General features: G+C 42.0%; 1 protein-coding gene across 1 annotated transcript in view; it reads left to right on the top strand.

Annotated features, from left to right (window-relative positions):
- The window catches only part of Arfgef3 (ARFGEF family member 3), a 124298-nt gene that overhangs the window by 48005 nt on the left and 61819 nt on the right, over positions 1-14474 (top strand). The window contains exons 6-10 of the mRNA XM_070010543.1: positions 819-941; positions 3841-3883; positions 6803-6881; positions 12799-12903; positions 13736-14069. Coding sequence (XP_069866644.1) covers positions 819-941; positions 3841-3883; positions 6803-6881; positions 12799-12903; positions 13736-14069 — 684 coding nt within the window. The remainder of the gene's footprint in view (positions 1-818; positions 942-3840; positions 3884-6802; positions 6882-12798; positions 12904-13735; positions 14070-14474) is intronic.

Here is a 14474-nt window from a genome sequence, read left to right as displayed (position 1 = left end):
CCGAGAGAGCTCCAGGACCAGAGCTTGCAGAGTTTTCTTGAGGATTGGATTAGCTATAAAACCTGTTCATGGGAAACCCAAACCTGTGGCATCCCACCAGGGATGTAGATTTGACTCATATCTAGTCCATTCAGGTGCAGATTAGCGATCATAAGCAATTCTAATGGAGTGTTGTTTTAACTGGGGATTGAGCCATGGTTTCCCTCTTGCCTAACAGGCATGTAAGTCATGCCCTCTCTTTTAGCTTTTAGTTTATTTTTCCAGAAAGGTCTGATGTGTTTGCTCCAGCTGGCCTCAGATCTTGGTCCTCATATTTCTGACTCCCAAGTCACTAGGATAACAGTTGTAAATTACCACTCCAGGGCCTTATTCCCATAAACTGTTCTACTTCAAACAAATGTCTAAGAAGAACATAACTACCAACTTATCCCAAGGTCAGATTTGTCTTAGGGCAAAGCAAAAGGATTTTTATAAGTCTTTACTTAACATTTTATGACCTATGAGTTGATAAACTCTGTTGTGTTTTGCCACCGAGTTCTTAACTGTAAATATTTGGTTCCCATCGCACTCACTAATTAACATCCCCCTATGAAGCTCAGAAGAATAAGATTATTAAGAGTTGTCATCCTCAGGAAAATGTGACTTTACCTTTATGCTTAAAAAAGATTTCCAGTGATTTTAAATCTATTCAGGTGTTTCCATGAATAACTCGTCTGAAGTCAGGCTGACTCTCTGATGAAGGAGGATTTGGTACCCTGTGGTTAATCCTGAAGAACACTGGTGATGTCTAGAACTTCATGTTTTATCTTCCTCACCAGGTGTGCATTGAGACCTACACGTGCAGCTGTCACCAGCGAAGCATCAACACTGCTGTGCGTGCTACCCTCAGTCAGATGTTGGGTGACCTGACTTTACAGCTGCGGCAGAGGCAGGAAAACACGGTGAGCCAGCCCAGTGGTACCCGGATGTTCCACACCGATTCCTAGTAGTCCCTGACTACTTCCCTCTGATACATAAGGAAGGGCTTTCTTGTTCTGGAAAAGTATTGACCACCATTGATTAAGCTGCTTAGAAGCTTTAAACAAACATTTCTTTTATTAAACAATGTTAACTTAAAATAACATGATGGCGAATTTGAAAACAGGAAATCTCCGTTGGAGTCAGAAAGATCTCAGGATTCCGTGTTTCATTTCATTTATTTTCTGATTTTTTTAGAAAACCACGGAGGTGAGAAGAACCTTATAGATTGTCAACTTGGATTATTTTATTCCTCATTTTACAGATGAGAAGATGAATCTGAAATCTGAAGTAAATGAGCTTGTCATGAAAAGAGGCAGCTAAAGTCTTAGGCACCTGACAGGGTGCTGTGCACATTCTGAGTTCATACATACGCTTCAGTCAGGGTTGAAAAACAACACTAATCTGGAAAAACAAATATTGATTTCCTCCCTACACTTGGTGTTTGTCCAACCTTTCTATTAAAAATGGTTGATGAATTGTTTTTATTGCTTTAGTTTATTTCTTGTTAAAATTGATTTAATCTCTTATTAGGCTTTTGAGTATGAGTGTGGGAATCGTTATCTTTTTAAATCTATAGATAGAAATTATATTAGGAGAAGAAAGTATTCTTATAGAAGTAATTTTAAGATGCTGAGACTTTTCCTATGCAGTCATGTTTTATTCCTGGATAAAGAGTACTGGTCAAATACTATAATGTTAACAATACCTTAATGCTTTGCAATGAAATATTTAAATGAAATAACACAGTTTTAAAATGCTTTCAATTTTGTTAGTTCATTTAGTCTGAATTCATTTGGAGGAGAGAGTCAATGACAGGCCACATGTACAGCAGGATCTACCATAGTGCCTTGGACGTATTATGGTCTGTACCACTTCTGTGCAAGTACAACCTATCATGTTTACACAGCAACAAAAATCACTTAACAATGATTTTTTTCAGAGCATTAAGTGACAAGTGACTGAATTAGATTTCAATGAAATGCTTCAGCCAGTAACTCGTACTATTCGTCCACAACAGTGGTCTGGACTGTATTACAGAATGTGTGAGCCTGGGTGTTTTTTGGTTTTTGTTTGTCAGTTGTGGGGCTTGCACTCAGGGCCTGAGTTCTGTCCCTGAGCTCTTTTGCTCAAGACTGGTACTCTACCACTTTGAGCCACAGCTCTACTCCCGGCATGGGGACTTTTCTTTCCCAGCTAGCTTCAAACTGTGATCCTTAGATCTCAGCCTTCTGAGTAGCTAGTATTAGAGGCGTGAGCCACTGGACCCAGGCAGAGGCTGGGTGTTTTATGTGGGTAGCCGGTCTTCTGATCCTGCTCATGACCGACCATCTGGACTCACCCCATCAAGAGGCAAGATCCCAGATTCAGGGAGAGATTAGTGTTCCCCATTCTTTCTTTTCTACTACCTATGCTGTTCCTCAGAGATGTGATTTCACATCCTAGAAAAACATTCTCATCCCATTCTCGGGATGCTTCTATTTGAAGCATTAATGATATCCAATTGAAGGAGATGTAGATTTTGATACCTAAGATAGTTATATTTTCAAAAGCTGTTGAAGAGAAGAGTCCCCTCAGATGTGAGGTATGCTCTGGGAAGCTATGTGGCACACTTAGCCACTTAGCACCACCTGGGACAGTGTTCAAGGAAAGACATCACCAGCCACCTAAGAATTAAGGCCCAAATAATGGTGAAAAGAAAAAAATAAGTTAATGGAAAATAAAGAAGCCTTAACATAAAATGCATCTTCAATCTGATGAACTGATGTCAATCTCCTCCAGTCCCAGGAAGGATTATGCTTTTGACTGTATCCTCAGGAACTCATTATTGTCCATTCTTATTACTGAATTATTTAGGTGACCAAAGCCACAGTTAAACTGCTAAATTGTTAACTTCAGAAGGTAAAGTTGCCACATAACAATATTTGGGCCTGGGGATCAGTAGATTCTTCTACCCTTAAATATAATTCCAATATGGTTCCTTGGAAAATATTGTTGTAGTCTTGTATTTAGCCATATGCTGAGCTGTAGACAAAAAATCACTGTGGAAGCAACTAGGCTTACAGATTATGGAAAATAGTAGACATATGCACCTCTAACAAGTGTTTTTTAAACCAGCATGGCAAGATTATTTACATGTCTGGTAGTTAATTGGCATGGAAAGGTCTCTGAGTGTAAAGCGCTTCCCTTCTCAGCTCAGTGGTCATGTCTGCTGAACGTACTGCATCTTACTATGTGCAAGCATCTTTCCTCCTCTATTTTTCCTAGGTGCTGTGTCTGCCCTAATAATTCTGGATCTACCTAGCAGCAGCCAACTGTGGCTGATGCTGATGGTCATCATGAGTTGATATGACCCTTGTTTGAGCAGGAAGAGGATGCTACTGAGCTGTGGTCCTCTTTGGATCTGTATTTTGAAGTCCACAACCTAATCTTTCCATTGACTAAAGTCTGTATCTGTGAGGGCCAAACACAGTGGAATCTGTCTTAGGATAAGATGGTCTGGGCAAAGATAAATTCACCTTTGTAGGTAGGTTTGTCCCAAATCTAAGCCCAGCTACTCATAACCACAAAGTATACCATGGAGTTTCAGCTTCCAAGAATTAAGTAGACTCCTTAACTTAGCTTTGGAAACTGATGAGCTCAGTTCTATGCATTACAGTCTCTCATTGAAAGGTGAAATACTATTAAGATTGGATCATAGGCGCGCTAAGGGAGCTGAGCCAGGAATACTAAGAATGTCACTTGTTTCCTCCAGGTTTTCATTGTCTAAGGCTCAGGATTTTCCAGCCTATGTCTCCTAATTGTCTGTGTCTCCTTCATTAGATAATTGAAAATCCAGATGTCCCACAGGAATTCAGGAGTCAAGGTAGGGGATTTGATTTTTTTTTTTTTTACTCATTTTAAAAGCAGGTGTAAAATGCCTACTACATGCTCATTGTCAGGGATGTAGACATGCCAGGAGTCCTGTGATTAATTTGCCACTCACCTTGGAGACTGTGGCTTTTCCTTGCCCAGGATTATTTAATCAGCGCTGTCTTCCTTCTGTCCCTCGCTCCTACACCAACTACACTTACTCCTCCTGTTGAATGAGGTGAGAAGTTAACTCCAGATCCTCTCATTTAGATGCTCTTTTGTTTGTTTCGTTTTGTTCTGTTTTTGTTTGTTTTATGCTGGTTGTGGGGTTTGAACTCAGATCCTCAAGCTCTTACTTAGCTTTGTCATTCAAGGTTGGTGCTCCATCACGTGAGACACACCTCCACATCTGGTTCTTAGAGTCTTTCAGATTTGTCTGCTGGGGCTGGCTTCAAACCAAGATCCTCAAATTTCAGCCTCCTGAGTAGCTAAGATTACACGCATAAGCCACCAGCACCCAGCTTGGTTTTGTTGTTGTTTGTATTGTTTTCTTTCTAGTTACTTTGTTCTCCATGAAGCCAGGTGTAAGTGCTAATATAAGAATTAAGTAGAAGTTATAAAACTTGATTGACACATGATACTATGTACTAGGACTTTGTTGAATGCCAACTTCTTGGCATGACAGATGAGTCACCCTGCAGGATATCTGGAAGCAGTCCAATTTTACTCACAGATTAAATCAAATTAAGAAACTCTCTTTCTATTCCACAGGAAAGGGGGAAAAAGTGATATGTAATTGACAAGCAACTTCATTTTGGCAACAGCTTCAGTGGTATTATTTTCTAAAAGAAATATGAAAAAATCAAATCATCTAATGAAAATAATGAAGTGTCGGCTTTATTTCAGACTTTATTCCATCATTAAAAAATACTATAAAAATCTGCTTTTATCATTTTTTTTTACCAGTTAATAATAGAAGGGGTTAGTGGAGCAGGAGCAAGGAGAGATGACTAATGAGAAAAGGGGAGAGAGAAGAAAAACTCAGCCAAAATTAGGAGGAAAAGAAGAAAGGGAAAGTGAGAAAGAGAAATGCTGCAAGTCATGTACTGTGGACATTGGTATAGAGCCTGACTTGGTCCCTCCCACATCCTTGGGCTATGAGAAGAACTGTTAGGTGTTAGCTCTGTTTGGTGCTGTCAGTGATTTTCTCACAGTTTTTGCCTGTTTGATTCTCATAAAAGCCACATTTTGATGTAGGTTGATTTTAAACTGAAAACAGACTCAAAGACCTTTTCATCAGGTCTCAAAAATATATTAGTAAGTCAGATACATTATAGGCATGTACCTAAAAATCCAAGTTTGAGATACTTGGGAAACTAAGACTCGAAAGTTCAGGACCAGCCTAATTAACAGGGTAAGAGCCTATCTCAAGTCTGTCTATCTGTCTGTTTGTCTATCTATCTATCTGTCCATCTATCTATCTACATATTAAGATATCTCATACATATACATACATATATATTTAACAAAAATAAAGGATAGAGAAGCTCATTTGAGGTTTATCTAAAGATTGAACTAGAGGACTGCTTATGGATTTTCTTTATTTCAAACTCTGCTTTATCATTGTAACTTAGAATTTCTCCAAGTCCTTCTTGCATTTAAGATCATAAATTCTGTCAGTCAGCTTTTTCTTTTGCTCTTAGTCTCCTCCAATTCTACTTTTATTTTTGTCCCAGATATTCTTGCCATTTTTCCTCATCTTTGTTGGTTCCTGGCCATGCATTTATTTATACATCCATCAGGTACTTTGCCACATTTGAATAGATCCTTACGGATTTTTAATCTTAGAAAACAAATGCTTCCATTTATGAGTTTACTTGGCTCAGCAATTCCATAGAGTTGGCATTGCTTTCTTAGTTGCTATAAGGGAAAATGAGCCTTACCAAAGCTCATGCAATCAATACACTGTGAACTTGTACGTAAACAGATTAACAGCACCAGACTTTCTCCCACAATGTGATTATGGGACTTTTTATTCTAGTTTTTGGAAATTAGAACATTTTTGGAGAGAAAATTATTTTTATGACATTGGCTGTTGCTCTGTTATCAACAGAGAGCATGTATCCTGTATAGAATGGACAGTTAAGTAGGTTTAAGTAGGTGCCCCATTGTCTGGTTTCTTAGTTCCAAGGGTTCATTTTCTCTCTATGCTGTCATTTTTTTTGTTTGTGCTAGTCCTTGAGCTTGAACTCAAGGTCTGGATACTGTCCGTGAGCTTTTTTATTTGCTTAAGGCTAGCCCTCTACAACCTGTTCACAACTGTTCACCACTCTGACATAGTTCTACTTCCAACCTTTGGGTGGTTAATCGGAGATAAGAGATTATGGACTTCTCTTACCTGGCTGGCTTCAAATGTCCATCCTCAAATCTCACTTTTGCTAGAATTACAGGTATGAGCCATCAGAGCCTGGTTATGCTGCCATGATTGTTTGTTTCTTTATTTTTATTTTTTTGCTTTTTTAAAATCCTGACACAATGCCTGGCAGCCTAGAAGATGCAGATATTCAGGAGATCAGAAATTCAGGAAGTCAGAATCATGAATCCATGGCTAACTTCCCGACCTTCACTGAGAACATCACCAGCCATTGTGTCACATTTTAAACCACTAGTTCTCTTTTCCTTAAGCATGAATGAATTATATTTATAATGAGAGCAGTCTACTGTTTTCCCCCTGAACTGTCCTGACTTTTATTTTAGGAAGGAATGATTCTACCTAATTTATTTCTGGGATTGTTCTGGTGACCCAAGAGAGGCTCCACATCTGAAAATCATCTATCAATCCTGGAGAACATGAAAAGCAGAGAGTGGGCGGGACACTGAGGGAGTGCCAGGCTCTCACCAGAGCTAACGCCTGTCACCTCCTGTTTTGAAGGGTTAACGGTGGAGGCGCTCTGTGATGATGTGGTCTCTGTCCTCGCCGTCCTGTGTGAGAAGCTGCAAGCCTCCATCAAGTAAGTACCTGTCCCCTGTGGCTGTTAGACAACAGCAGTGTATTTCTGAAATAGCGTCTGCCTCTAGCGTCACTTAAATTACAGAGTGTAGAGACAGTGGTTCCCTCCCACTGGTATTCACCTGTCCTTCCTGAGAAATATATTCAGAGACCTCACGCAACCCACGATTACCAAATACATTACTGAAGGCTATCATTTTCTAAGGCGAAAATGGGAAAACATTCTTTCTAAGAAGAGCTAATCCCTTGAGCATGGACCTGTGAGCAAGGAAGAGTGTGAGGCTAAGAGGGAGTTGACATGATGCTGCTAGTGGCGACTGGGGCCTGGCCCTGCTGCGTGATTGTAAATGGCCCCTCTCATGTGACTGGGCTGCACCTTTCTCTGAGAGTGAAAGGGCTGGCGTATGTGGATCTCCTGATTCTTCTAACATTCCCTGTCCCTGTGAGCATACACAGCCAGCTAGCTTGATAGAAAGGCATGGGACTATAACTTACATCCTTGTTTTGTGCATGTCAGTTCAGAAGTGCAAGAGGCTTAAGATTATTACAAGAATTAAAACCTAGCCATCAGGACAAGTCAAAACAAACTGCAAGTCATAGGCATAAGTTGTATCCTGTTCATCGGTCCGAAAAGAATCTCCAAGTCAGTCTGGTAAGTGGTTGGCATTAGGTTTGTGGTTCTTTAAAGCTGGATGGCTCCAATGTCAGCTACAGAGACCCAGAGGGTAAGCATCTATCCTAGCTTACCCAAGATGGCCGAGGACCTTGCCTGCTGTGTGGGTACTGTAGGCATTCCAGCTTTGATATCTTCAAAGAGGTAGTTGTAAGTGGAGCATTTTCATCACATAATGCCTCGTGTAAACACTTGAAAGATCATGGTCCTAAACTGGTCATTGTAGTGTATAATGCAGTTCAAGTCATTGAGTTTCTTATGACAAAACTTTGACTATAGTTTGTTGGCCAAAGACATGCATTAGAAGTGTGCCCACACATCTTAAGAGCCAAGCATAAATGCTATCAGACACTGAAAGTAGTTCTTCACCCTGTGGCTTGTGGATAGGTTTCAAACGAGGGAAATAATTATTGTGACATATTCATGAGTTTTCTTTTTAGAAGTTCTCATCGAATTTCAGGTCAAAGATGGCTTCAGGCATATTGTTGCAATACTTAATGGTTTCGATAGAATTCTTATAATTTTGCTTGTATTTCTTTTACGCAAAGCCCCGGTGATAATTCTGCCCCAACACTTCGTTTGCTTGTTTCATTTTGGTTTTTCCTATCATGATCACATTACCCTAAGGTAGAGGGTACATTGCTAAAGAAGTTGTGGTACAGCATGATCAATGTAGCTGTGACCCAAAACCTTTAATGTGTACATGGTCAGTTTGTGCCTGTGCAGTCTCCTGAGCGCACATCTGTGTGCTTTCTTCTGATGCCAATGCCTGAATTCCTTATTTCTCTTAGCTGAACTTGATATCTTCTCTGCCTGGTAAATTGGTTCTGCTTCTGATATCCCAGGTGTCCAATCCTTCTCAACAACTGCTTCCAACCAAAGCCCATGTCTCTCATGGGCCTTCAGCTCCATAGGAGTGTATGTGCATGATCTGTTCAGTTTTTCTTGGGAGAATTCAGAAAATAGATTCAGATACACAGCACAGCTTACCCACAGGCCTTGGAGATAGGATATTAATAAAGTTCTATATTAGGCATGTTGAGTAATATGATTCTGCTTGAGCAATTCTAGAAGAATAATTGGATATTTGTTCACTGCCTGGCTGTCATCTGCCACTTTCTCCCAATTTTATTTCCTCCAAGCACAGAGCATCAGACAGGATGGGAGACAATCATGCCAGCCGTAGTGGGTTTATCACTCATTCTAATTCCATGTCTTACATAGTGCATCTCTCCCTTCCTCCCTTCCTTCCCATCCCCCCCCCCACTTCCTCCTCTACTTGGGATTAAATTTAGGGCCTTCCATAGTCCCTTTGCTTTTTGCCCAAGCCTGGCATTCTACCACTTGAGCCACAGCTCCACTTCCAGCTTTTTGTTAGTTAACTGGAAGTAACAGTCTCATGGACTTTTTCTACCTGGGCTGGCTTCAAACCCTGATCTTTAGATGAATAGCTAGGATTACAGGCATGAGTCACCAGCGCTCATCTCCTTTTCTCTTTTGCTAATTGAATCCAGATCTGTTCCTAAAACAAAGAACAAATAAAAAGGTTTTAAAACAGAAAGTCTGAGGACTGCAGAGTCCCAAACATGCTGCCAGTTGCCTTCCTGGTACCCTTGCTCAGGCCCATTCTCTCCCAAGAGGGTACGCTTGGCTTCTCAGTCCTGGTGGCTTCTCAGTCCCGATGGCCGCTCAGTCCCGGTGGCTCACCCATCTCCTCCCAAGAGTTGTGCTCCAGATGTGCCACGTGAGCAACAGTGATGGGCAGAGAATACCAAGCAGATACTCATCCTACCAAGCATGACATGCTCCAGCGAAAGGCTGACTCCCCAGGCCTCCTACATGGACAGATTTTTTCTTTCATGTGTTTTGAAAAAGCTGGCTGGCTTCTAGGCTCCATCTGACCCTGTGAATCTCCCTTCCCCACATGTGTCTGTCTACAGGCAAATGTGAATAAAAGGCACACATATTGTGCATGAATGTTAGTATCTGTAGTGGGTGGAAGGTGCTTGCATTTTCAATATCTCCGTTCAGTGACCTGACTCATGCAAGGCCACGAGCACTTGTTTTCTAGACTACTGTAGCCTACAGAAAAGCTACACCATTCAGTCTCCAAGGAGACTTGCAGGCCAGCTTCCTTGGCAATGCATTCCCTGCCAGCGAGGCTAACGCCTGAGCACCATGGTAATTCACCATGGCTATCAACACTTACAGGAACCTTGACTGCCCCTGGCTTTTCTTCTAGACTTATTCCGGTGCTTTCAGAAATTAAGAACCTTTATTTTCTATAATTATTTTGGTTTTGTGATTCCAGGCTGACAGTTTGAGAAAGTGAAAATTATAGTAGGGCATCTAATAACTATTCTTCCTAATGTGAAGTCCAATTATTGATCAAAAAGAATTAATCTGAGACATAGTGAAGGCAATCCTTTCATAGCTGATTTTTGTTTTTGTTTTTGTTTTTGTTTTTCAGGTAAGGGGTAGGTTTATTCAGTAGACCTGCTGGGACCAGGCCAGGTTGGCCCTCCACGTGGCTGTCAAAGGCTTGGGAAAGAGCTGGGAAAGAGAGCTGGGAAATAGAGGTGGGAAAGAGTGGTAGAAAAGAGAGAGGTGGGAAAGAGAGCTAGAAAAGAGAGAGCTGGGAAAGAGAGGTGGGAAAGAGAAGAGAGAACTGGGAAAGAGATAGCTGGGAAAGAGAGAGAGCTGGGAAAAAGAGCTTTATTTTGTTTTGTGCTAGTCCTGGGGCTTGAACTTAGGGCCTGAGCTTCTTTTGCTCAAGGCTAACACTCTACCACTTGAGCCAGTGGCTCTACTTCTGAGGTTCTGGTTCATTTATTGGAGATAAAAGTCTTTCCTGCCTGTGCTGGTTTCAAATTGTGATCGTCAGATCTCAGCTTCCTGAGTTGCTAGGATTATAGGCAGGAACCACTGGCTCCTGGCTTAGGGCTGCCTTTTTTTTTTTTTTTAAATTCAGTATGTAGTTGGCATTGTGGCCCTCCAATTTTATGCTCCAATCTCTTCATGCAAAAGTCCCCAGACTGAACATTCTAAGCACAGATCTGGGCATCCCATGCACAAGTGTCTTCGGTACAGAATAAGGTTGAAATATCTTAGCAGAGACTATGGGACACCTCCTCGTTGGGCTCTGCCCCCTCTCCAGTGCTCCTCCTGCTGACACCATCCTCACATTTATGCTTGGGATGCAAACCTCTCCTACCTGACGTCTTTGTCCTCTTCTGAGCCTCACACCCTCTCCCAGATCTATTATGTGACAAGACTCCCACTCGAACTTCCCATCTTTGCTGTGATCCATTTAAAGTTCTAGGCCTTTCTAAGTTAGTATACCTCATAAGTGGTCACATGCAAACTTGTATTAAACCATTACTTTGCAGCCCTTCATGCCAGCGCTGATCTGCTTGCTCACTTGTCTGTTTCATCCCACAAGAGTGGAACTATGTCTTGTTCAAACATGTAGACAAGCCTGTGGGAGGGAAGAGCCTAGGAATATGGAATCCGCATCTGGCCCCCAAGAGGCTAGTTATCGCTTCTTGCCTTTCTCAGCCATTACCTTCCTCCTGGAAAACAGTAGCAATTTTTGTGACAACTTAGTCCTTATGCATCTTTCTTCCATTCTCAGAGGACATGTCGGGACATATCCAAATATAAGCAACAACTCTTTTTTTGTGGGGGGTGGGGCCTGAACTCTGGGCTTGGGCGCTGTCCCTCAGCTCTTCAGCTCAAGGCTAGTGCTCTACCACTTGAGCCACAGCGCCACTTCCGGCTTTTTTTTTCCTGCTTATGTGGTGCTGAGGAATTGAACCCAGGGCCTCATGCATGCAAGGCAAGTGTTGTACCACTGAGCCACCTTCCCAGCCCACAACAACTCTTTTGAAAACAATGTCTTTAGCCAGGCAAGGGCTCACATCTATCATCATAGCTACTCAGGAGGCTGAGATCTAAGGATCAAGATTCAAAGCCAGTTCCTGGCAAACAAGTCCATGAAACTCGTGTCTCCAATGAAGCTGGAAATGGAGCTGTGGCTCATGTAGTAGAGTGCTAGCTTGAGCAAAAAAGCTCAAGGACAGTGTCCAGACTCGGAGTTCAAGCCCTAGGACTGGCATGAAAACCAAGCAAACAAAACAAAACAAAAACCCACTGTTTTAATCATTGTGCAGTTTGTTTTGTTTTGTTTTATTATTACATTTTTAACGAGGGTTTTGTTGTTGTTGTTTTAGAATACAAGTTACTAGAGGTTGGAGGCATGGCTTAGTTTGTAGAATGCTAGCCAATGGGCAAAGTGTCAAGTACTATGTTCAAGCTTCAATCTCCTACCTACATACAAAATAGAAAGGAAGAGGGGGAGAAGAGGAGGAGAAGGAGACAGAGGAGAAAAAGAGAAGGAGAAGGAGAGGAGAAGGAATGGGAGAAGGAGACAGAGGAAGAGGAGGAGGAGGAGGAGGAGGAGGAGGAAACAAGTTACTAAACTTTTTCTATAAAGGTCCATATGCTATCTCTGTCTTCTGTTTGCTTTGCTTTTATTTAGTTTTAAAACATGAAAATTGTTTTTAGTTCACAGGCCTAGAGCAAGATTTTGCCACTAGATTGTAGCTTGCTAACCAATTTTAGAGCCTCGACTCAATTTTGGATATTGAACATAGAATTCAAATGAGGTGACCTCCCCATCCCAGCCATATCTTGTCCTGCTTCTCTGACACTTGTACAGTCTTTCTCGGGTGTTTGGATGGCAGGTGTTCTCCTTGAGATGGTTAGCTTTCTCTTTTTTTTTTTACTCCTACCTCCTTGAGTTTCTAGCTTCCTGTAGAGAGCCATGCCTTTCCTCCCATCCCCTCTCCTGGGAGTTATTTAAACTGATGCTTCCCTTTGGGCATTTATTTTAAATCAAGAGAAGAACTACAATAATTTTTTTTTTACTTCCAGATCTCTCTTCTTTCTGAATATCCCATAAAAATTGCTGGATTAATTCATTTGATTTACTATATAAATTAATACAAATACATTAATATATTACATACCACATAATATATTATTATATAACTCTGTATGTGTGTGTGCCCTTGAATATTAAATGTGTGTTGACATAATATATTATTATATAAGTGTGTGTGTGTGTGTGTGTGTGTGTGTGTGTGTGTGTGTGTGTGTGTGTGTGTGTGTGTGTGTGTGTGTGTGTGTGTGTGTGTGTGTGTGCCCTTGAATATTAAATGTGTGTTGGTTTTGTTTTCCTCAGTGAGAGCCAGCAGCTACAACTTCTGTACCTGGAGTGCATTCTCTCTATGCTCAGCAGCTCCTCCTCTTCTATGCACCTGCACAGGGGCTTCACAGATCTCATCTGGTGAGACCCTATTCCTGCACTCCACCCACCTGGGGACAGCCTCCTGTAGCATGTCTCCAGCCCCGTTTCACAGCACCTGTGGCCTGAAACCAATGGTTTCATCCATGCATAAATGTCTTAGAGGAAAATAGTCTTAATTGCTTTGTTTACACGCATAAAACCAAAATCCATACAGAAACTGATGATTATTATAACAAATATGCTTCATTGGATCTAAAGAGACTGGAGCCAGGAGACTTTCTGGGTTCTCGGTTAGTTCCAACAGCATAGCAACACTTCAGAAACGTGCTCAGTCGCCAGAGCGAAGGACCTGTCTGTTCTCTTAACTCCACCCTGAATCAGTCTCCATCTTGGCCAGACAGCTAGAATCTTCTTCACAATCAGAGATTCTGAGACACGACAGGTCGTGCAGACAGAAAACTAGACTCAGATCCTTGGGCTCACTGATGGGAGGATGCTCAATAGTAGTCGTCAACATGGGAATTTAGCATGATAAATGCGAATAATTCTGTCACGTGGTAAAGTGAGACTTTTGTTATTAGAAATTCTGTTATTTGTAGTAAATTACAAGCATTTTGAGCTTGTCTCTTCACAAAAGATGCTTTGTTTGCTATTTAATCAAGTTTAGCTTGAGAAACGGGGGGAACTATCCAGTTGATATACCCCACGTTGATGGAAAGATGGAACTGAGGCAGAACAGAACCAAAAGGAGCAGTTAGGAGCCCAGCTCTCCTGCCACTCTTGTGGCATTCTGGTATTTGCCCAAGGGTTGTAGTTATAGCTAATCCCCTGGCTGCTGGCGAAACTTGCTTTCCTTCCTCTGTCTTCGCAGGAAAAGCCTGTGCCCTGCTCTCATCGTGATCCTGGGGAACCCCATTCACGACAAAACCATCACCTCTGCGCATAGTAGCAATACCAGCGCAAGCGTGGAGTCAGACTCTGCCTCTCCAGGGGTGTCTGACCACGGCCGGGGCTCTGGCTGCTCCTGCACGGCTCCAGCCCTCAGTGGGCCTGTGGCTCGCACCATCTATTACCTGGCAGCTGAGCTCGTGAGGCTGGTGGGGTCGATGGACTCCATGAAACCTGTGCTCCAGTCCCTCTATCACCGCGTGCTGCTGTATCCTCCACCCCAGCACCGCGTGGAAGCCATCAAAATCATGAAAGAGGTAAGGAGGCCTGGAGGGAGGCTGTAGAAAGCAGGGTCTTGCATGCAGTAAGTACTCAAAATGGTGGTCATCCCTTGCTGGAGCTTCATGATTACCACTCAGAGCCCAGTAAGAAAGAACTCAAGCTGGGGTGTGTGCCTGGGTTTGGGGAACACTGATAATACTGCTGTTGGATAATTAGCAATATGTTTGTTAAAAAGCCATGTCATGTTCACCTGACTGGACCTACGATGAGATTTTATTCTTCCAGCTTAAGTGCCATTGGTGCAAAGGTGTGTGTTTATCTTCCTTTGCCAAAATCAGATCTCAAATAACTTTGTTCTCATATTGTATGATCACCAATCTCTTCTTGCTAAAGATCCCTTTTCCCCATTCCCTCTAATGACTCATTTCTCCCAAATCTCA

Source organism: Dipodomys merriami, unplaced genomic scaffold (genome assembly GCF_024711535.1).
Source record: "Dipodomys merriami isolate MVZ:Mamm:240054 unplaced genomic scaffold, mDipMer1.0.p SCAF_8, whole genome shotgun sequence".
Lineage (NCBI taxonomy): Eukaryota > Metazoa > Chordata > Mammalia > Rodentia > Heteromyidae > Dipodomys > Dipodomys merriami.
Note: the sequence above shows the minus strand (reverse complement) of the source record. Positions and strands in the feature narration are given on the sequence as shown.